The sequence below is a fragment of the Parasteatoda tepidariorum genome, chromosome 4 (genome assembly GCF_982258835.1).
Source record: "Parasteatoda tepidariorum strain Cologne lab strain chromosome 4, Ptep-v5.0, whole genome shotgun sequence".
Lineage (NCBI taxonomy): Eukaryota > Metazoa > Arthropoda > Arachnida > Araneae > Theridiidae > Parasteatoda > Parasteatoda tepidariorum.
In genome coordinates, this window is record NC_141758.1 from 74,359,714 (window position 1) to 74,385,375 (window position 25,662).

At 31.3% G+C, this 25,662-nt stretch overlaps 1 protein-coding gene across 2 annotated transcripts in view; it reads left to right on the plus strand.

The window, feature by feature from the left end:
- The window catches only part of LOC107457180 (protein jagged-1b), a 126,581-nt gene that overhangs the window by 83,062 nt on the left and 17,857 nt on the right, over positions 1 to 25,662 (plus strand). For both annotated transcript variants that reach the window (XM_016075281.4, XM_043040208.2), the window contains exons 3-8: positions 9,888 to 10,145; positions 11,630 to 11,690; positions 21,117 to 21,250; positions 22,869 to 22,988; positions 23,901 to 24,014; positions 25,406 to 25,519. In XM_016075281.4, coding sequence (XP_015930767.1) covers positions 9,888 to 10,145; positions 11,630 to 11,690; positions 21,117 to 21,250; positions 22,869 to 22,988; positions 23,901 to 24,014; positions 25,406 to 25,519 — 801 coding nt within the window. The remainder of the gene's footprint in view (positions 1 to 9,887; positions 10,146 to 11,629; positions 11,691 to 21,116; positions 21,251 to 22,868; positions 22,989 to 23,900; positions 24,015 to 25,405; positions 25,520 to 25,662) is intronic.

Consider the following 25,662-nt stretch of genomic DNA (forward strand, 5'->3'; position numbering starts at 1 on the left):
CCAAAAGCGAAGTTGTCGGTAGCAACAAAATGTTTCCGTTCTGGCTTCAGGGCAGGTGTACAAAAAGGTCATGGAATGTAAGATCACTGAGGGTGCCCATCAAATGGAGCTGCGAGCCATGTTATTATGATTAGGAGGGCCCACTCCAAGAAAATCACTAATTGTTCCTCTCAAGTGATGGAAATTGTAGGTGTTTTTAACGTTTTGTCCATTAGTGCAGGGCTACTGTTTCTTGCCTTTATTTTAGTTTTAAAAGTTATTTGTCTGGAATTTGAATCAAGTTCTGGAAGCCTTAATCTTCTCATAATTAATGTAACTCCCTCAAGAAGCGATAGCGCCTCACATATATTCAGAGTATTGTATTTTATTGCTTAGTTTTAAAAAAAAATTGGATTCAATGTAATTTCAATTATATTAAACCGCCAATTATTATTCGTTATTCCGGCTTGTTTTATATTATGTTTAGGGCTCCACATTAATTTTTTTGTGAGTTGCTTGCCACCATAGGAAATTCGTGTAATTTTTTTTTGCTATTTCTGAAAAATATTTTTACGTGTGAGCATCAAAAAAATTCACTAACAATACCAAACATTTAATTAATGATAAACCAATAACTTTTAGCACAAGAGCTATTTTTTCAAAAACACTTCAACTTAAAAGTATAATTTTTTTTAAATAAATCTTGCTTCATTTAATTTCATGGAATTAAATATGATAAGAACACAAAAAAACAGTGATTTTTAGCGTTCTATATGCATTTATTTTTTCTATTAAACTTTTAGTTCTGCTTTACCTTCAAATTAGCAGAATTTTTTTTCGGTTAGTTTGAGCCTTAAATTTAAAAACTCAACTTTTGCACTCAGTTTATAAATTAGAGTAGAATCAATATGACTCACAAACAGCATACTTTGTAGTTATTAAAAATAAATAACATTTAAAATATATTTTTTAATTTATTGGATTTCCAGGGTTTGCAATCTTGATACTCTTTGAAGGTCCACTTTCACTGGTCAAAATGATTCCCCTAACATGTTCCCCTATGTCCTGTTTACATAATTTGAAGCAGTGATTTAAGCTATCAAAATTTTAGTTTCTTGACAATAAACTAAAAACATAATTTTTTACTTTTTTTTACTGCCAATGCTTAATACTGAACAATGTACAGTTAACAACTACGTGAATACTGCATTAAAGAATAGCATTTTGCATGTTTTTAATGAAATAAAACAGAGGTGTATTGAAATTAATAAGCCGTAGTTTATATATACTTTCAAATCAAAATATAATATGCTATGATAGTCATAATAATGCTACAAAATTAAAAAAAAATTTCCTTTGTTTAAAGGTATTCATTGATCAGAGACTTCAATCCTTTTTAGTTCAAATATATCTTTGAATCAGAGACTTCAATATCTTTTCAGTCAAAGATATCTTAGGATCAAATACTTCAATCCCTTTTTGGTCAAAGATATCTTTGGAACAGAGACCTCAATCCCTTTTTGATCAAAGATACCTTTGGATTAGACACTTTAATAATTTGTTGGTCAATTATACTTTTAGAACAGTCTGCTATCCTTTTTTGTAATTTCTTTCTTGCGGACTTTTTAGGAAAAATTAACAATTTTCGGCTAAAAACGAAGCCAAAAATATCCATTTTGTTGTTAGGAAACCAATAAATTTCCTCCTTTTTTTTCTTCTTCTCGATGAGCTTCTAAAAATTTGATGAGGTTTCGAATTCATTCGTTCTTCTCTCATGTAAAATAATTGCTAATCTTAGAATTTTTATCAACCCAATAAGATATAATTCGTGCTCATTAAATTTATCTGAATATTTATTTGGCTTAGTATCAGGTCTAATTAATTAATTCAAAACAACCATTTATTAATAATTTTATTTAAATTTTATTATAGTCATAAATTTGAGCTTACAATGTTATGATAGGAATAAATTAATAAAGTACCATTCACCATCAACATAGTATAGATTAGCATTTTGACCAGAACTGGTTACTTTGATTAAAATTTAAAATGAATAAAATGATACTCGATAGTTATTTTCATTTGTAGTGCATTAACCTTATTTATTTCGTATTATAATGAACTGAAATCGTGGTAAACTTTAACCTTAAACATTAAACTTTGTTAACTTCTAACTAATTTTTATTTTAATTCATTCCTCGCACTCGTTCTCCAACAATTACAGCTCTTTCTATAACCTGCAAATGAAAAGGAAAAGAAGGTATAGAAGATTATTATTCCATTGTTCAAAAGCATAAACTGAAAAAAATTATGCTTAATTCTTTTCAAAACAAAATTTTTAGCGCAATTTTACATTTATTCACGATTTAATACTTCTTTTTTCGCGAATAAACTTATTTTAGCTATCAAAACTACATTGCCTGACTTCCTCCCAAATTAATTTAATTATCTTTGAGAAAACATGTTGCGTCAAATATGGCGATAGATATTGTGGTACTTTCCATGATACTTTTAAGTAGTTTCTTGCTGTCATTTATTTTAGTAACTTTGAATTAATTAATAATTTTCTTAAATGACTGATTTTTATTTAATGAACACTTATTTACGATATTTAAATACATATATTTTTAATGTTCTTTGGAGGAAAAGGTACGAAAAATAAAGGAAATTTGGAGGTTAAAATATTTTTGCTCTTAAAACGATGCGCATCGATTTCATAAACCACTTTTCTGTCGAGCAATTGAAAAGACAGCGTGACAGCTTCATTATAAATTTCGAGAAAAGTGGCTAGATAACTATTTTCTCTTTATTACCAATGCAATCAACGCTAAAATAAAATTTAGATAAAAAACTGATAAATGTTTCTTTTATTGCAATAAATAACTCAGCTTATAAAAATGCGAAATATATAAATATCTCAAGCTTGAATTTTCTAAGATTATTCTTCTATTGCACGGCAATTTAATCCTAATATGTAAAGCAGTTAGCAAACAAGTAATCAATCCTGAAACAAAATAATTACTCAAACAAAACAACTGTTTATTTTTTGTTCAATTACTCCTCTCCTATTAATTTACTGATAAACCATTGAAGAGAACATTTATCAGCTTTCTCCTAAAACAGGTATTAAAACATTTTAATAAATATAAGCCATGCAAAAATATCGCCAAACATTCAATTTGGCGATAAATTCTTTTTCTTTAAATCCTTATCCTCCATCAATTCTGTGGTTCCGAGATAAAGACGAGGCGTTCCTTGCTCTCATTTATCTTGTGAGGACTAGTCAAGACAATCGCTTAGGAGCTTTTTCTACTTTTAAAGGTATATTTCGCGCCCCACCCGACTTGACGGACGTATGCAGCTATTTTTTTTTCCTTCCCTTCCTCGATTTATTATTATATTTTTTTGTGTAATGCACTTCGCCAACTAACCTATGGGAGAGAAAATGAGAAAGCAAGTTAAATTTATGGCCAGGTAGCAATTTCCTCAAGTGTTGTACGTTAAAGTGCTGTGCCGCTTATTACTAGTCATGGCATTCAACAAATTGAGGGAAATACTAATTTTGCTTTTTATTGAAATTGGAGAAACTGGCAGACTGTTTCCAAGAAAGCGTTCCTAATTTTTTTTTTTTTTTTTCTTATTTTATTTGTAATGCGGACTGGAATTTTTATAGATCATAGTGACCTTCGTCTTAAGACTTTTTTTTCCTCACAATTTTCTCGTAAGCATTCAGATCAGTGAGGGAAATATAATTATTTAGTTTGTTTTGGAAAGATTATATCTCTATTTCAGAGTATTTGTTTAGGGCAGTATATTTATTATTTTTAGTTTATAACCGGAGCTGAAGAGTTCACCCAATTCTGAGTATACGACAATCAATGTTCAATTCCGTAGCCTTGCAATTTATAAACCAATCCAGAAGACAAGGGAACTCTTGGATCAAGCATTGAGGCAAACTTTAAACTTGTAGAAGACTTTTTGAGGGAGCAGACCCGTATTTGCGTTGCATGGAAAGAAAGAATACGAAAAGCTCCCACACTTAGCCCGACGGTAAGAGAACTCTAATCCATGAGGATATATTACCACTGAGGATATATTACATCAGCACTGTGGTCGGTGCGAGCTGGAAGCAGAACACGTATCAACCAGCCAAAGCTGGCACTTGAACATGCATAATCTCATTGGTAGGTGAACGCTCTATCCTCTGAGGCAAGATGGCTCTGTTTTTCAGAATATCACCATGATGCGATTTTTTATAAGTCTCTAATTGAATAAAGAACTGCTGCGCATTTTTCTGACATTTAAATTCAACATTAAACTTTATTAATAGATGGTTTCCAATCTGATTGAAATAATGTTTACGAGCAAAAAAAAAATTTTTTTTCTTGATCTCCCCTATTTTTTGTGGTTTTTCCCTTATATAATACTATAAAATAAAATTAAGAAAAAAATAAATAAAATAAAAATAAAAAAAACGTGTTTCATTTTGCTTTGAAAATAATTATATTGTTAAAAATAATTTTATCTTGCTAATGACGATGTACTTCATAGCCCCCTTACGCATCTTTGTTACTGTTTGAGATTTTAATGTTGTTTCTATTTAATCATAACTCATATTATAATTCAACGTTAAAGCAATTTTTTAAGAGTAAATTATTTTTTTTAACCTTCAACTTCATTAGCTGAATTATAATATATTTCACATTGATGATAAAAGTGCGCAAAATGTGTTAAGGTTTAATAAATATACTATTTGTGGTTTTAACGCCGCTTCCACTTAATCACATGCGATATTTCAGCTCACACCTAAAGTGATTCTTTTATAGTATTTAATTTTCTATATTTAACATGGTGTAGCGTCCTTAGCAGAATAACTTTTGAATGAGCAAAAAAGAAAAAAAATGAGTTTAAATTTAATAAATATATCATTGTTTCTGCTTAATCATATTCGATATTATGGCTCAATGTTGAAGCATCTTTTTCTTATTCCTGGAGTAAGTAATTTTTTAATCTTCAAATCCTATTTGCCATCATTCCAATCATTGATCTAACGATCCTTTTAAAAAAAATGAAACTCAGAAGGAAAAGAAAAAAAAATCGCCCACGGGCTACTCAGGTGCTAAAGGCCTCGAAGACCACCACATTTTAAAAAGGCAAGGAATCTAGTAGCAGCAGGGTCCTTGAAGAAAGAGTGTGTACTCCATGGTTTATTAGCTTTTGCAGGTGCACGCGACAAGTGGGTTTGAGAAAGTGCCCTCATCCTCATCCCGAGACGTTGATATATCTCATCATCGATACGTTGGATATTTACTTTTTTTGGAAGTTCACATTGGAACTCCGCCCACGTACCTGTGAAACAAACAAAAGGAAAAATACACTATAGAATGGGAAACTTTGTAAGAGTGTCATGTATAAAAGCTTGAGAAATGTTTGCTCCTCTTCTGTGGTTGCTCTCCTCATTGTTTGGATGTGTCAAGTTCCACTCTGCATTGCCATTAACCAAGCGGTGATTGTAATGTAGTAGTGCTGCTTGTTGGTTAGATATCGTGAACAACTATTAAAATGATTAGTACGATTAGCATTATCAATGAAAAAGATATTCCTTCGCTTTGATACAGTTTCATGTCATATAAAAACAGTACAGTAAATGTAAATTTTTTGAAGCTCTTTAACCTTGATTAAGCACGTGATTGGTGTTCTAAAATTTGTGTGATATTTCATTTTACTTAAAAAATTAGACAAAACAATACATAATTTTATTGTTCCCTTTCCTAAATTTATAAAGGTGCACAGCAGGAAAAAAAAATATAAGACAGATAATAGTAATAATAATATATATATATATATATATATATATATATATATATATATATATATATATATATATATATATATATATATATATATATATATATATATATATATATATATATATATATATATATATATATATATATATATATATATATATATATATATATATATATATATATATATATCATTATTAATAAGAGATTATTTGTATCTAGTATTTTTAGCTTATACCTGTATTCTATTTTTCTGATTTATTTACTTATTTTCTTAGTTATTCATTTATTAACTTAATGTACTTATTCATTTATCTCCGTATTTATTTATTTTATTTATTATTTATTTTCTTACCTTATTTAATTTTTAATTAATTTGTTATTTGAGTTCATTCTATCCATCTTCATTACTTCTTTTCAAACTTTTTTAGTTACACTTATGCTATGCTGATAAGGTTTTAGTTAAAATTATGTTATGTTGTAAAATCTGAGTTAAAAATATGTTCATTATCTCTATAAAAATAAGTTAGATTTGTTGTTGTTGATTAACGTAGCAATATGGCTGCCCAATGGACTATTGGTGACGGCCTGGGAAATGTCCTTTAGGATGATCCAAAAACATGCCTTCATAATTTGAATCATCAGCAGAAGGAATGATTTTCCTGTTGTGATAGCCCGACGACCTGCTTGCGAAGTCGAGCACTTCACGGTAGAACAGTCTAAATAGGACTGATACCGCACACTCTCGGTCTCTTTTCAGGCTGGTTGAAATTTTCCTCCACCCTCAAACTGACCTCACCCAGTGATGCTTGACATTAAAATTAGAAGTTAATGAATAGTTTAATGAATAGATCAATATTAATAACATTTAGGGCTGCATAATTGTTTCCCAATTGCAAATGTGCAAAATTCAGTTCCTTATAAATTTGCGTATATAATTTCAAAGCACCTAAATTATATTTTGGTGTTTAACTATCTATTCGTATTTTAAAACATAACTAAAAATTATTATTCGAAGTCTATTCATTTTAGTTTTACCTTTCTATGTTTGTAATAACATCACTCTATTCCATCACAGGATAAGGAAATTACAGTCTTCTCTGCTGTCGTCAATCACATATTTTTACCATGTTTCTCATTCTCGAACGATTTATTCTTTCTTAAAAAACCGTCCATTTCTAGACATCCCTGTAAGCATCTTTAAATACTCTCTGTAGGCGTTTTATGAAGCGATATCGAGATGTGTTTGAAAGACACTCTTCAAACATTCGTGGCACGTGGAAGGCGTAAGGTGAGAATTATGTTTTATGATGAGGAAAAAAAAATTTTTTTTACCTCAACTTTGGGCATTAAAGGATCTCTTGTATCTAAACATATAACTTTCTTGAGAGATCTTTTGTCACTGACTTCCGTTTATTATGACTTTATTTCATTGAGGGGGTGTCGGCCACTCTCAACTGTGTTGAAGTTTGTGCTTCATAAACATGATCTTCCTTGTAATCTTTCTGTTTAGTCTGACATCCGTAAAAAGAACTTTCCATCTGACATGGGTTTTCACTACTCGCATATTAAGATAAATCACGTATTTTCGGCTCGTGATTAGAAAAAAAGAAGTACGAAATTTTGGAATTTTTTACAGCGTTGTAATTTTTTCTCATAAAAATAGGCTTTTTTTTTTTAAATATTGTTTCGAGTTTAACAGGTGTTAGACCTGAAGTAGAAAATTAGGTTATGTTTCGCACTAAATATAACCTCATCAATAAATCGCAATTTCAACCTCATTTATATCGCAGAAAATCAACCTCATATATAGCTCAGCTATGCTTTTAGTGAAAATCGGGTGAAATTACATGCACCTCAGATTCATTTGCTTGAAGTATGGAAAATTCAAATGTGCACCTCTGAAAAAAACCTCCTTAAGTTTGTTGCTCTAAGGTAGATTTCTGTCAACCTCAAAACAACAAGTTTGAATAAAGCACATTCATACACCTTGATTATAAACCTTGAGATGCTGATTTTTTTAAAGTTGCTTTTAAAGTCTACTTCAAACAAACTTCAAATCAACCGCAGCACCTCAAATGAACCTCAAAAACACGGTAAATTTTTATTAATGGTTTGTTATATTTAAATTTTACTGCAAAATTCTACTTACTATCGTGAACGTTTAAAAAAGTTATGGCAGGCTTACGATTGCATTTATTTAAAATTCTATCAAAAAATCTCTCATTAAATAGTATCGGAAAAAGATGAAAGCAGGCTATGTATTCATAATTTAGGACCAAAAACTAATTGTAATAATTCTTTACTGGAAACTATGTAATAGAGCCATTTTCATTCAAAATTTGACAGAAGCTGTAATGATATCCAAAAAGTTTGCAGTCAAGTTGGCAGTAAAAAAAAAAATTTCATCCAATTTGCCATAATAATAAATATTCTCAAGACATTGCACAAAATTATTGATGCAAATTTCCATAACCTGTTTATTATCAAATTACATTTCTCTTCAATACCATAAACGCTAAATTATCACAGGTGCTTGACAAAATTTTTACCAGAGACAATACTTCCTTGGAATAATCCATTCAAACATTCTAATCACGTAAGAACATTTTTTTTTCTTCTTAGAAAGTGGGAAAGTTTTCTGAAATATAACAGAACATAAAGATTATTTTTGAAGGCATATCACACTTCAGTACCATAGCTTTTTTTAAAAAAAAGAAAATATCAACCTTACAGGTGTTGCAGTAAATAATGATTTCTAATGGACGCAAGTTATGACCCCTGCAATTACCCTCTTTTATGGTTCAGGCTGCTATTGCATTTTTGAGCATTTAGGGTTGTTAACACAAAATAAAATGGCGCTTTTGATGTCCTGCATACGTCATAAAGATATGATAGGATTTTATAACTACTGAAGCAGTCGAAAGATAAAATATAAGTTTTTGGCGGGTATTCCTAAAATTATTTATTTATGCCTGATTATGTTTTGAATTATTGTAATTTCGAAAGCATGGTTGACGATTAACAACTGTCCATTTCAAAGAAATATTAAGGGAAGTGTATCTCTTGGGTAATAAATATTTGGCTGTTGGTATCTGATTAAGCTTCGTTTCATTTCACAATTTAGAAAAAAAAAAGCCCAAATGATTTTATTGTTTATGACCCTCTGGCACAGATGGGACACCGGTATTCTTGCTTTCCAATTTAAATTAAAAATATATTTTGGTATATTTTTTTAATTATAAAAAACCATCTAAACGTAACTGAAAAAAATATGTTAGATTCTCAGAATTATTTTTGCTCCAAAATATAAAATCCAAAGAAAGTAGTTTGAAAACAAATTTTTTTCATTCATACTCAAAAATTTATCAATAATTGATTTTGTAAATTAAAGAAATTTTAATGATGAATAATTTTCTTTTAGATTTAAATAACTGCAAATTTTAAAAAAATATTGTTTGGAAGTGAGCTACATTTAGAAAATTTTACCTTTAGCGCAAAAAGAAACAACGGTGTCCGATGCTGTATTTCATAACCAAACAATTTTTTAAATGCTAAATATAATGTTTTTTATTTATTTTGACCTAAGCTAATACAAAATAATGAAAAAATATTAAAAATATATTTAATGAAAATTCTGTGTTAAAGGGTTAACTAAGCTATAAATATTTTTCATATATAATCTGTTTAGCATGCTTTTAAAATTTTTAATGCCATTTATTGTAAACTTACACTCGCAAAACAATGAAACACTGCATTTGATTTCGTTTTGATAAACTATTTACGAATGAAACCTTGCGCTTGGTAAAATATTGAATCGAGAGGTATTCCATAAATATTATTGTAACATCTTTTGTCATATATGCTACTTGAACACAATAACCAATCTTAATTGAAAGCAATTAATTAATGTATAATTTTATTTCATTGCATTTCATTCAAAAATTGCAATCGGTAATTAAAAATTTTAATCTACTCAAATGTCTAAACATCTACTCAAAATAACTACAATCTTTCATTCATACTTACCTATCTATTATCTTTTTTAACAGCCACTTTTCACTGTAAGTGTAGTAAATTTCATATTATTTAACTTTTCAGCGCTTGTTGAACGAGTCATCGAAAGGCATGTGTTTTCTGGAGTACAAATTCCTGGAATGGAATGGAAGATCAAAGGACACAGAGGACGAGCTGCCAGGATAAGCTATCGATACAGAGTTCTGTGCTCCCCCCACTATTATGATTACACGTGTTCCAAATTCTGCAGGCCCAGAGACGATAGGTTCGGACACTACAAATGTGACGAACAGGGGGACAAAGTGTGCCTAGATGGCTGGCAGGGTCCGAACTGCGAAACTGGTGAGTCTTAAGAGAGAAGTGTAATGCTTCACATCGACAATCTTTGTTAAGTCATAACAACTTCAATAAATTCACAAACTGTCATTATAGTGTTATTGAAATAAAAATAGGAAGAAAAAAATATTCTAAATTAAACTGATGGTCTTGAAAAATTTATAACAGGAAAACAGTTTAGGTAGTAAAACAAATCAGGAAGAAAATTCGTTGCGTAGGACAGTGTTACCCAAACTTATAACTTTTGTGTTCCTTTTCTAAATATTTCATATCGTTGTGTACCACTAATAAAAAAAATGAACTTTTTTTTTTAAAAAATATGTTTATTTTTCTTTTTTGGTACAAAGTTTTGTTCATAAGTTTATTTGCATCAGTGATATTGTTTTTGCTGTGATTAAAAATTGCACAAAAGTTAAAAATCACAATTGGCTGTTGACACCACTAATTATTAACTGATAAATTAGCAAAAAAAAAATAGCCAATACAAAAATAAGTAATCGTAAATTTTCATGGCTATCTTTGTTTTTAAATAAATTTTTTTGAAATTTTCGTTGTAAGATATTTCGCATAAGAATGCGTACTCCCGCTAAATTGTTCCCGTACCCCTTGGGGTACTCTTACCACACTTTAGGAAACACTGGCATAGGGCATACATTTTCCCACATAGTGTTCCTGCCTGTAGTTTAAAACATTTTCGACAGGTGGAGCTGCGGATAATAAACAATAAAAATGAAAGAAAAGTTATCAAATATCACATCATAGCATGCATGTCATGTTACTAAATGCGGTGGTAGATATTTTCAAAATATTATATTTTGATTTTCTACTCTCTAAAAGAAGTAAAAAAATTGTGATGTGATTTTTCATAATTTATCAAATTATTTATTATCTGCTCCGCCATCTGTCGAAAAAATTTTGAACTAAAATCAAAAATACATGGAGAAAATATTCACGCCCTGTCACTTAAATTTGATGCTAGAGGTTTTTTTTTTAATTTTTTTTTTTTTTTATTCTTAACTGTTTTTATGTTATAAATTTTTAACAAAAACATGAGTTAAATAAGTTTACATTACAATTTTGATTGAAGTAAAAAATGCTCTTTTGCTTAATGAGATAAGAATTAGGTGATAAATATTTTTTCAGGATTAAAATAATATTTTTCAAAGTATTAAGTAATAAAAATGGAAATAAAACGAGAAATCTATTAAAATAATATGACAAGAGGGAAGAAATGGGATATGATTCCATACAGTGTATAAAAGTACAAGATAAACTTAAATAAAAAAAGATTTGACCAAAGAATTTAATTTCCCATTAAATTGTTTGATAATTTTATTTTTTTTAGCATTCTTTCAAAATTTATCATAAAATTTAAAGTATAATTTTTTTTTTAATTCTACATTGTAAAATTTTCGTTTTAAGGCAACAAACTAACTTTTCATGATTTTTGACAAATAATTATTGACAGATACATATTCATTTTTTTCCAGCTGTATGTAAATTAGGTTGTCATCCAGAGCATGGCTTCTGTACTGTGCCAGGAGAATGCCAGTAAGTGAAATTTTACTTATTTCTCATTTTTATCGTTTTTAAGATTTTCATTATCATCATTACCCAATCATGGCCAATCACATAGCCCCATTTTTAGGCTCGATCTTGTAACGGCCGTGGTAGGAATGCCACATTATTTTTACCCTGATCAGACGACGTAGACAGAGCTTGAGCTGGTACCACTCTCTCCCAAACTTCCACATCACATCGAACTAGAGGAGTTTCGATCCACGACAGATTTAACGGGCATATTTTTATGAAAATTTATAGTGAATGTGTAGTTTTTAAATTGATTTAGATGCAAATCATACTTTTCAAGTTGTTTTGCCTCAGCAATTAGACTTCTCCAGCGACGGAAAAAATAAACATATATAAGAAATGTTTTCCACAACACAATGGAATAAATCGAAAATTTGAACAATTACACAATAGTGACAACAATTATACATAATAGTGACAACAATTTGCCGCGATGGCTCAGGGGATAGAGCTTCCAATGAGGCGAACTAGGTTCGAATCCCAGTCGATACGAAATCCGCATCCGGCTTCCACCGACCACAGTGTTGACGTGAAATATCCTCAGTGGTATGTGTATCATGGGTTAGAGTCCCCTTGCCGTTAGTCTAACCGTGGGAGGTTTTCGTGGTCTTCCTCTTCGTGTAACGCAAATGCGGGTTAGCTCCATCAAAAAATCCTCCACGAAGACAAATTTCTCCCAATACTCGATCCCTGAGTTCCCTTGTCTTCTGGATTGGGTTCAAAATTACAAGGTTACGGAGTTGAACATTAGTAGTCGTAAACCCATAATATTGGATCGGCTGTTCAACGACGGTTATAAAAAAAAAAGAATTATACAATAGAGTTGTAGTGACTCTGGGGATAAACTGTTCGCCTCCTAATAAGGTGAACTGGGCCGATATGAATTCCGCACCCGGTTTGCACCAACCACAATGCTTACGTAAAAATATCCTCCGTAGTAGACGGATCGTGGGTAAGAGTCCCCTTGCTGTCAGACTAACCGTGGGAGGTTAACTTACGCAGGTTTCTATATACTTATAAGCTTATATATTTATATGCACTTATATGTACTTATATGTTATATGTACTTACTATGTGCTTATATAAACTTTTGGTTTCTTCATTTTAAGATATTAAGACACTTTCTAACCAGAAATAAATAAAACTTTTCTTTATTTTTGCTTAACTGTAAGCAAAAAAAAAGAGACTTTTCCAATGCTCTTGAGTCCCCTTAAATGGTAACAAAAAAAATAATTTCTTAATAACAAAATAATAATAATAAATGAAGAAAAAAATTAACCGAAGGCTAAATTCCACCTGACGGAGAGAGGTAAAAAGAGAGGGGGGGGGGAGATCATAATTTTTAAGGAAAGTTTGTAAAGATGCAGGAGAGATAAACAAATTAAAGTTTCCTATCACGAAAATGTCGTTGTAGCAGGGGAAATAGCGATTACTTCCTGTCATTCACGGATGATATAATTACCACGCGAGATTGCCGATGCGAAATGAAGAGCTGGACGGTACATTAAAATTTACATGCAAAGATATCTTATCTATCACAGGAAAGGGCCCATAATAGTTTTCTGAGATGGTACAAAAATGCTCTTTTTGTGTTCTGTCGCGGGTGATAAAATTGCATTCATATTTAATTTTCTGGAAAATTAGCATTAAGGGTGTTTTGGAAGGTTTTGTCGTCATTTGAAATGATGCTTTTTTGTGAATAATATGCTATTTTTATAACTCCTGTGAGTTTGCAACTGTTACTCATGACTATTAGCTCAAGTTTAGCCTATCTAAAGCCAGCGTAGTCTGCACTTATTTTGAAAATTTCGGAAAGCGCCAATATAGAGAAAAGCCACAGTTCTGTGAAAATGAAAAGCATTTGTGATCTAATTTTTTAATATTTATAAACTTACTCCAATGCTGCATTACCAAGGCTCATAAAAATTTGCAAGAATAAGAAAGTGATTCTGAAAATTTTCATCTAGGTGGAAAAAAAGTCGCCAAATTGGCGATTTTTAAAAACGTTTAATAACTTTTAAAATATTTACGTTGATATAAAGCCCAGATCATTCTTCACGGCGATATTATACATATATAGTTTAAAATCATCGCACTGCCTTAAGTGTAAGGCACTTAAACTATGGCTTCTTTATTTTCTTTGACGCCATAGAACAAGAGAAACGTTTCATCGCAATTTCTGTTTCATCACCGTTGGTGTATTAAAATTTTAAGTTTGGAGAAAGATGAGTCCGGGTAAACCTACAGTAAACCTCGAAGTTTCGAATGTTGAGAAAATGTTGTCTATAATATCAAAAAACAGACTATTAAAAGGCAAACTTCCCCTTTACCTATTTCCTGCGTTTGGTTCCGCATATGTTTTCATTTTGATATTTTGAATTTTATTTTCAACACTTGAAACTTCATGATTTACACTAGGTTTTACTTGAACAACTTGAACTAATTTTAAAATTTCAAATTACTTATGGAGGGGACTGAAAATTTGCTACAAATCATTTTTCCCGTGGTATAACAGCTTCTTAAGTCTTTATAATTGCATCCTATTGATATTGTTTTAAATATGGATTGATTATCGAATATAGTAACAAGCATTAGATTAGTAGCCAATATTGGTTGAACAAGATATTTTTATATCTCCAATTGTAATATTTCTTCAAAATTATGTTTCTTTATTGTATTACTAGCCACCTAAGGCGGCCAGCTGTCCGCCACGCTGAAGGTTTTCACAAATAAAGTTTTTTAAAACATAGCAGGAAATCTGAAGATTAGTGGACAATTAAAGTGTTCCTGTCCAGCAATTTTGTCTTCATGTCCAGTTCTGCTGCAGATGTGTTATAGCTCTTGAGGATGTTTGAAATTATATAGCTACAACGCTTAAGAAAAAAAAAACTAAAATGCTAAATACATGAAAAGAACACGAAAACGAATAAATTTTTTATGGTATCAATTTCTATTTCTATATAATTTTTTATGGTATCAAATTCTATTTCTATATCTGTTACGTCAAGCACTCAGGTATTATAATTTGATCTAGTTGTGCTTGTATAATTTTGATCTAGTTGCGCTTTCTACGTCATTTTGTTAACATCGTTTGGTTTGTTATTTAACATCGTTTGGTTTGTTATTTCTAAGTTAACTTTCAAAAAATTGGCTGGCATCAGCATTTTTATTCTTTAAGTTGTTTATTTTTTCTTTTGGAATTCGTTCCTTTTTAGCGAAATGTTTTTCAACCTAATCGAATTCTTTGCCGACTGTTCTCTGTATATATAAAGAAAATAAAGTAAATATTTTTAAAGTGTTGCGAAAAGAATTTTTAGTTGTACAAAGTACTACAATATCGCTATAAAAATTATCGTCTTCGCTTAAGAAAAAAAAATAGAGCGTGGAAAGAAGAAGAAAAACTTATTATAACAATTATGAACAGCGACAAATATATCAAAGCGAAGCGTTCTATTTACGTATCGAATATGTTGCCACATTTTTAATACAAAAGTTAAACTTTTCTCCACTTTAATAAATGTAAACTAATGCGAACTTTACAATTAAATTATTAATTCCTTCGTTTATTATTGGTTTAAGTTGTCGAAAATTAATATTTCAATTGTGAGGTTCGCATTAGCATACATTTATAAGAGTGGGGAAAAGTATATGCATTTTTTAATAGTTTTTTGAATATGGCTCTTTGAAGACGAAAAAGCAGACGAAAAGCATAGACTTACAAAATGACTGATAACTAAATAACTAATCAAAATTTTTGAAAAAGAAAAAAAATACTTCTTCATTATGTCAAAACACAATTATGGGCCGAGTTTCGTGCCCGGGCGAGGCTTCTGGGGCGATATATTGTGATTACAGACACACACACACACACACAGCCGCGTTTATTATTATGTATAGATAATTTAACTTTTATAATAACTTATTTAAACAATAATGTGAAAAATGACAGGAATATGAATTTTTTTTAAAATGATAGCGATTAAGGTTATTATCTATGTAAATATGACATAAATTTGTTATAGTATGCATCTATCTGCCTATAATAGAAAATATAAAAATCATAAGAAAGTGTTAAGGAGATAAAAGGCTTTTAAAAAACCGAAAAATGTAGAAAACCGTGGATTTTGAAGATAATAAAATATTATAATCACATATAAATTCAAATCAGAGGCCGTACTTAAATGAAAAATATTTTTGATCCTTTCCTCCCCTTTGTCACTAAGTGCCATTCTTCACCTGTCTCCCTACCCCTTGGCTTGTGATTACACGTCACACGATATTTCACTAATATATATTAGCTGTTCAGAAACAAATCACGCGTTATGGATCTCATTTCAAATTTTCTTTTTAAACTTCAAAAATGATCCTTAATGACATACGTAAACATGTCACTAATAATTATCATATATATGTACTTTTTTGATGAGAAAGATGAATAAAATAATAAGCATCATATATTTTATCTGATGATGTTAAACATTTTTATTTAGACCGAAATGTGTGATTTTACGCTTCTTGTCCCCCCTCCTCTTCTCTTGTCACAAAATCATGAACCTACTCCAAGCGTGACATCATTTGAGATGGTCCCTTATTCGATATTGAAAGTTCAATTGTGCTTTTCTAATTACTAGGTGACTAGCTAATAAGCTTAATTAATTAAAAAACATGCAATATTGCTTAATTAACCTTATCAGGGACAAAGAAAGTCGCTTGCATCATCAGTTGCGCATTAACTCTCTTAAGCATTGAAAACCTCTAAATCAATAAATTTAATTATTTAAAAAAAAAAAAGCATGCAATATTGCATTATCCGTCCCATTCAGAACCAAGAACGTCATTTACATCATTAGTCTCGTATCAAACCTCTTAAACATTGAAGCCCACACACATTCCCTTTCAAGATTTTGAGGGAATGGGCGAAAAAAAAATTTTAAATAAGCATTTTGAAAGTACTTAATCTGCTAATGCTAAATATTTTCATTTTTTCTAAGATGTGCAATGTCATACTTTTTTGTTACCATGTCCCTCTCCCTTGTTACAAAATCCTGAACTCTTTCCGAGGGTGACATCATTTGGACCGATTCCTTATTTTATATTAAAAATAAAGTTGCACTTTTCTAAAATGAAGTTAATAGTTAATAAACTTAATGAAAAAAGTCCATATTGCATAATTTACCCCATGCAGGACCAAGAACGTCACTTGCATCAAACCTCGTCAACATTGAAACCCACGTGCGTTCCATTTCAAGATACCTTAATCCAAGATGAGCGCGATAGCACTGATAAAATAATTGCAGGGAATTATCAAACCACCTTTCTTCTGCAGAGTTGGAAGAGGTGATGCAGAAAAACAACCAAATTGGAAATCCTGTTCATTCGAAGGTCCCCTAAAAGTCACCGATGTGACCTATGTCACGCCAATCTTTCTTTTTTATTTGATTCCGTGTCCATCCACCTGTGTAAAAGAAGTGGTCATCTAACCTTACCATCCTCTGGGTCGCGAACTTTTATTTTTAAATTTCCCACGGGAATCATACATTCTTGGACTCTTCTTGATGCCTTCTTACCTTGGTACCATCCCCGCCACTGCCTGGTCACGCAACGGTGACCATGCTTCGGCAATGACCGACTGTGGTGATCGGTTCGGCGAGAACTTCCTGATACACTTCTTTGATGTGCTGTTTATTAATGGGTTGATGGATTAAGATTAAAGTAGCCTTCGTAGAATTTTTATTTACGTTGTTAGCTGTATTTACGTTGTTAGTTGTTATGTTGGAATTTTTTTTTTTTTTTTTTTTTTTTATGATTAAAATTTCTCCTTTTGAAGTCCGTAAATAAGATTAATCTTCAAAAATTTAATTAGGTTTTTACATTTAATGACTAAAATGTACTCTTTTGAAGCTCTTATTTAACCCTCTCTAGTAAAGTGTCACATTGTTAACAATAAAATAATAATTAACAAACATTCCGGATAAAATTATGGTAAATGGCAATCTGAGTTTTATGGTAAAATTTTTGGGGAACAAAAAATCTGATGTACCTTAATTTTTGTGCAGTTATATTTACTGTAAAATCACTGCAATTAATTAAATAATAATATAAAAATTACGGTATAAAATTTCATGGTTAAATTGGATTTTGGGAATGCTGTACTCAGGATGCCAGTACTTTTTTCAGCAATTTCATCCGGAGTATTTTACAGTGCAAAAATGGCTTCGGAACGGCTATTCTGAAAAATATTATAAGCATGTAAAATAATTCTTTTTTTTTTTTTTTTTTTGTTGACTAACAAAACAAAAACAACTAAAACACGAGGATTAAAATAAGAAAAATTGAAAAGAAATTTTTCTTTTATATATATAGTCGAATTCCGATCTATTTTTCAGTTGTTTAATAAATGAATTCGTTCATTGGGGAAAAAACTACACTTAAAATCTTTTTAAAATTTAAAAAAAAAAAACTATATTATTACGAGCAATTTTTGAATATACAAGGTTGAAATTCAATAATTTCTAATCGTTGAAACTCAGATATATATGCGTAAATTGTTTTCATAAAAGTAAAACTGACCCGCAATTTTCAGTTGTTTCCCAAGGAGTTAGTTTCTGGTGGCTCCACAATTTTTAGACCAATGACATAATGGTGGCGTTATTATCAGCATTAATGAACGATCTCTTTTACTTCCTAGATAATCTTGTCTATCGAACCGAATATAACTAGGCTTCAAATCACCCTGATCTGAAACAATGCATTAAAAATGCATATTTATACATATATTTTTACTTAGCGTACATTGTTTTATAGCCACTCACGTATTTTGTTGTACCTGTAAACCTGTAACGCACAGTCAATTGATGAAAGAAAAAAAGTCCCAAATTAATTTACTTTACTTAAGCTTAATAGGCTATTGCTTGTCTTGTTGTACAATTATATCAAGCAGTTATATCAAACATTAAATCAGCAATGTAAATGGGAGAAAGAAAACTAAAAAACATTTATTTCTATTGAATATTTTGTTTGCTACTGCAAATTGCTTATTCAATTACTTCTTATCTCCGCTAACAGCTCATTTAATTCATACTGATTCACAGTTTCATTTATTTTCTTCTTTAATAAAAAGCATTGCCTAAAAATAACAACTCATTATCTGAAACATATTCGACACTTACTCGCGTTGTTTAAATAACCCTACTACCCTTACTATATTTAATTATATTATACAATAACGTTTTCTGCTACGCAAAGCTTTAGCAAGTTATTTGCAACATTAAGAAAATTAATAATTTTAGATTAAATCTTCTCATTAAAAATAATTAATAATAATCGTAATTTTTATTTAAATATTCATCATTAATCTGTTATAACAATCCAACAGGATATCAACAGGCTATTATATCAGATCATTAAAGCAGTGATGCCATTCCATAAAACTATTAAAAAAATTCCATTAAATCATCAGAGTCGTTCCTTGAAATGGTCGTTCCTTAAAGTCGTCTGATATTTTCCGTGTCTTCATGCCTACACCGGTATTTTTCTGAAGCGATGCGAAATCGCGATATTTCTTCGATGATCTAGCCTTAGTGTGGGAATCAAAAGTGCATTCACTATAGCCTTCGAAATTTAATTTCGGTACCATCTCTCTCGGAGGCACTTTCAAAGGACTATTCGATTCTGAAGAAGTAGAGGATTCAGCTCTATGCGAAGCATGTTCCTTTTTCTTCCTGGACTTTTCCTTGGATTGAGATTTATTCTTCTTTTTATCAACAACATTACAATGGGTGCAAGTCTTCCGTTCCAATTTCATACTCTTATTTGATGATTCTTCATCACCCTTCCCCTTGCCTGCAAAGGCTCTCGAGATACCAATGGTTGATTTATTAATACAGGTCATTTTGTTGTGATTACTTTTAACGCAAGGACCCACAGTAGAGATAATGCCTTCTGATGTGCTTGGGATTGGGTATGCATAAAACTTCCTATGCCTTGAGGAGCACCAACAGCCACCGATAACTAATAGTGAAATGGCGGACAAGCTCAGAGCTGCAATGGTTATAAGAGCCATTTTAAGCCAGAATAAATTATTGTTGATATCGAGATTTTCTTGGAGTTGTTTTTTGCTTGATTTAAGCTCGGAAGTTGGGTTGGAGAGTGAAATTGGTGACCTAATGGCAAATTTTTTCCTTGCTTTTAAACCAACGAAATCATTATTTTTTGATCCATGTGTTACTATTTTTGATTCAGGTATTTCTTTTTGTTCTTGAAAGCTGCTTCTTCTTAAGCTTTTGTGTCCCGAAAGTACTTGTTGAGATTCATGAAGATGATTGAGGTTATTGTTATCTTTGCCAGATTTCTGTTTTGTTTTTAAAGTCTTGTGGTGGGAAAATGGATAATTTATATCATCAGAATGAAGTCTAGAAGAAACTGGTTCATTTATGTTATTATGATGGTGTCTTGAAGAAACTGTTTCTTTCATTTTATCTTGAGTATGTCTTGTAGAAATTGATTCATCATGGTGGTGCTTTAAAGATGAGTGGCGCAAAGAATGTCGGGAATCATCCAGTCTATGGAACTGTGGTTCTGCTTCGGATGCATATTCATTATTGTTTACACTTTTGTCGCTTGAATGGTGACGGCGACGATGATGATGAATATGTGGTAATGAATATGCCGTATATAAACAAAGCATTATTATAGGGAATATTTTCATGATTTACCGTTTTTGTTGCTTGTGGTGACGCATAATACGATGGCTATTGCAGATTTCCAAGTTCAGTTTTCAAGAAAATGCTTAAAACACCAAAATATTACTGTTGTGTATGAATTGTTCCATTTCAGATTGATCGAAAATGCATTGTTTCATTTTGGCAACAGCAAATAATAAAACAATGAAACCTCTAAATAGTTTGTAATTCAATTTACTAAATTTATTGTTGGGATTTTTATTATGGAATGACGTCATCAAAAAGAATTGGTTTTTTTTCATGCATTCCAACAATTGTGTATTATTTTAATACAGTCTAAAACAAAATCCTATTACGAAATTCAACAAAATGCGTGCTAATATTATCATCAATTTAGGCTATCAGTAACAATTCATAATAAACTGCTACTCGCACATATATATGTCTCACAGTATTTTTTTTAAAAAACTAAATTCTTGATTAAATTATTTTCTTATCTTCTGAGTTTGAGTTGGGTTCTTATCTATTTCATTATGAGTAAAACGTTTAACGGTAAACGGTATCCAAAAGCATTTCATTTATCTTTACTCATTACGTTATTTACATTATCATGCTGAGAGCAATTTATGATTTTGTTTGCCAAAAGCATTTTATAATATTTTTTAGACACCTAAACTCGTATTAAACTGTTTTTGATTCTTTGCAGATGTCGTCTTGGATGGAAGTCTGAATTATGTGATCAATGCATGCCTTATCCTGGCTGCAAACACGGATATTGCAATGGATCTCCGTGGCAATGCATTTGTGATATTAACTGGGGTGGAATACTTTGCGATGGAGGTAAGCTTATTTTTTAATTGAATTATAATCCTTTGGACTTATTAATCTCCATTCTGAGCTTATTTCCGATTAAAATATTAACTTCTCAGTTAGCAATATTTTTTTGCTTAGTGTATTATTAAAAATTATTTTTATCAAATCAGAATATTTTTAATATAACAGAAAAATTTGTTTAACCATGAATCAAAATTACTTTAAATTCAATGATGGAATCATTATTTTATATTTTATAACTTCGCTGAACTGTCGACCCGACTTTGAGTTTACGACTGCCAATATTAAACTCCATAGCCTTGTAGTTTTGAACCCGATTCAGAAGACAAGGGAACTCCTGAATCAAGTATTAGGAAAAATTTGCCTACGTGGAAGACTTTTTGATGGAACTAACCCGCATGTGCGTTGCATGGTGAGGAAAACCCCGAAAATCTCCCATGGTTAGCCTGATGGCAAGGGTACTCTAACCCATGATCCGTCTACCATTGAGCTATTGAATTTGCGTCAGCACTGTAGTCGGTGCTGGTCGGCTGCGGAATTCGTATCGACTAGTCATCTTTGGGATTCGAACACAGATCACCTCTCTAGGATGTGAGCGCCCTAGCCACCACGGCTCTGAAATCTTTACTACTGTAATTTTTTTCGGTTTAAGTTGTGTAATAATACCATTTCAAGATTAATTATATATATAGTTAAAGAAAGATTAATTACCGCCTCCCATAAATTTACCTTCACTTCAATCACCAGGTTGAAAACTATTTTCCTTCGTTCTTTGCACAATAGCCTGTTATTGGCCAAGGTTGTTTCAGGCTGTAACGTAATCTATCAGGAGTAATACTCTAACCCATGGTCCTGGAGGTTCTCCAGCATGTTGCGTGATTTTTTTTAAAAAATTTTATATCGGGTATTGAACATCCTATTCAATTCTGAGTTTACTACTGTCAATGCTCACTTCCGTAACTTTTTAATTTTAAACACAACCCAGAAGACAAAGGAACTCCTGCATCAAACATTGTAAAGAACTAGCCTACACGGTGGACTTTTAATGGAACTATCCCACATTTGTGTTGCATGAAGACCGCGAAAACCTCTCACGCTTAGCCCGACGGCAAGGGGAATCTAACCCATGATCCATCTATTAAGGAGAAAATTTTACGCCAGCATTGTTGTTTGTGTGAGCCAGGAGCAAAATTCTTATAAACTTGCCACGGCTGGGATTCGAACCTAGATGATGTTCTTTTCCCTGAACCACTGCAGCTTACGTTGCGTCATTTAAAATTGTGTGTGTTCAACATTATTTATCCATCTGGTACAGGATATAAAATTGAAGCCAATTAAAAGGTTTCATTATATCCAAATACCCATGCTGTCCAAATTAAACGATTTTGATACCTCTATTTTATAACAAATTAAATCAATACATGTAAAAATAGTATTATGATTCGATTTTATTCACGTATTTTAAAAGGCATGTACGTTTAACATTCGTATTTTTCAGTCAATTCATCAAGATTAATTTTGTTAATATTCTAGAATTAAAAAGAAATGAAAAAATTAATACATTAATTTGAAAGATTTAGAAAAGAAGATACTAAATTTATAATTTTGATTCTTTTATTTCCAGACCTCAATTTTTGTGGAACCCATGAACCTTGCCAAAATGGAGGAACCTGCGTGAACGCAGCTCCTGACAATTACACCTGTAAATGTCCAGAGGGTTTCTCTGGTACTAACTGTGATATAGGTACATCTAATTGTCTTTTGCTCTTACAACAGCACATTTCATTTTATTATATCATCGGGGATAATTGAATGATTCAGACAACGATTTCATGTGCAATTTTGTATACAATTTTGTAAAATGGATTAAAATATGTTCTGTAAATCCAACTTCACTGGAATGGGTTAAAATGTATTGTATACCATCAATTTCATTGGAATGGGTTAAAAATTAATTACGTCAGTTAAAATGCAACAAATTTAGTAGATAGTAAAAGATAGATATAATTTTTTGTGGTAATATTATAAAATTCAAAGAAATTAAATATTTATTTCTTCATAATGAAAACAAAGTATAACCTTTAATAGTGTTTAAATACAGCGCATGAAAAGTGAAGTTTTTACTAGTAATTTCAGTAAGGAATCAAATCTAAGCTGTATGTAACATCAAACACAAGTTATCAAATCGCGAAGAATAAAATTAATATTTGTTTTGAATGTAAGTGATTAAAAGTAAAGTTCTAACTCTAATATAACGAAATTTTAAACTAATAATGGATCCCTAAAATGTCCAATGATTTAAAAAATCAGGAAAAAAAATATTGCTTTTCTGCATTCTTTTTAGGAAACCAGTTATTTTATTCTCAATAAGTTTCAAAATTATTTACAAAGCTCAACAGATCGCGCTACTGACAGGGAAATGAAACAACATTTTCTGTTGTATATCAGAGAACTGTTATTTTGTTAGCGTTTTTCTAGATGGCGCGAACGTTAACTGACAAAATTTGTAACAAATTAAGCATTTTCTTTTAAATTTTTTGTGTTCTGAAAATTCCTCATAATTATTCTAGTTAAAATTTAAAAGCAGTGAACTTTAAAAAATAAATAACACTTACTTGTAAATCGGTAATAGAAATAATTTCTATTTTCTTTACAGTTGACAATCCTTGTGCTTCGAATCCATGTTTGAATCAAGGCACTTGCTCAGAAATCAACAATACATTCATCTGCACGTGTTTGCCAGGATGGATTGGAAATCGTTGTCAAATCAGTAAGTACAATAACGTTTATACCCTTCACGTTTCTAAACCATATCTCATTGATTTTATAATTTTACAACCGTCGTTGAACATCTGATAGAATTTTGAGCTAAAGACTACCAACGTTCAACTCCGTAGCCTCATTGTTTTGAAATAAATCCAGAAGACAACAGGGGAACAAGTATTGGGTGAAATTTCTTTTTGATGGAACTAATCCAGATTTGTGTTACATGGTGAGCGAAAGCACGAAAACCTGGTATCAAGTGTTAGCCTGGTGGCAAGGGGGTTCTAACCTACAGCTAAGGATATTTTAAGTCAGCACTGTGGTCGGTGCGAGCCGGGAGCAGAATTCGTCACAACCAGCTTCTGTTGGGATTCAAACCTGAATCACCTCTATCTCTCTGGCAAGCGAAATATCCCCGGAGCCACCGCGGCTCATATATATGGGCTTTTATTAATTTTTTTTATAGCTGTCGTTGAGCAGCCAACCCAATATTGGGTTTACGACTACTAATATTCAACTCCGGAGCCTTCTAATTTTGAACCCAACCAACGCAGAAGACAAGAGAACTCCTGTATCAAGTATTGCACTTTTCCTTCGAGGAGGACTTTTTGATGGAACTAACCCGCATTTGCCTTTCATGGAGAGGAAAACCTCCCAAGGATAACCTGACGACAAGGGGACTGTAACCTGTGACTCGTCTACTACTGAGGATATTTTACGTCTGTGATCGTACGAACCAAGTGCGGAATTCAGTATCGCTAAGATTCAAACCCGGTTTACCTCATTGGAAGACGAACACTCTATCCCCTGAGCCACGTATAATCATTTTTAGAAACTCCGTCAAATGCTTAAAAAACTTACAAATTATGGATCGACAATTAACATTTAAGCAAAAAAGAAAGAGAAACGCTATCTAAATCTTTCGAATCATTGGAGTGACAGGCAGAATGAGAAACTTCAAAACTAGTTTGATTACCAGATGATACTTAGAGGCGTTTCTAATAATCCACTTTATAGACCTCTCTGTTTTCCTCAGCAATTGAACATGCTTTGATGTGATCAGTTTTGATTTTCTTTGTAGCAATCCATTAAATTTTGATATCGTTTTGTTCTTTTTTCTTGTTCAAACGTGAATTTTCACCCTTAAACTGTATATTTTTTTGACGATGATGCAAATTACGCACAGATAAAGTACAGGTACAAAATACAAACACGCATTAAGCACTATAATTGCGTAGCACCCTGTATATGGTGATAATTTTTAATAGTTTGCATTCGAAAAAAGATATTCAGAATACTGTTGGTGCCCTGTGTTAGTTCAGTTTTGCTCTTACAAAACGATGTGCTGAGCTTTGATTTCAGCAAACTCATATTAATATTTATTTATTTTTCATTTAGATATAAATGAATGTGATTCAGATCCTTGCGAGAATGGGGGAACTTGCTTAGATTTGGTCAATGGATATCGTTGTTTGTGTGATTCTGGATGGGAAGGAAAACAATGCCAATATGGTAAAATATAACTATTTTTTCAACAGTTGAAATATATTTTATTTTTAAGAATAAAAATCAATGAAATTGTAATTTAATAGCAATTATTTATCATTTCAATGCTATTTTAATAAATATGCCCTGCTTTATTGAATAAATGTAAG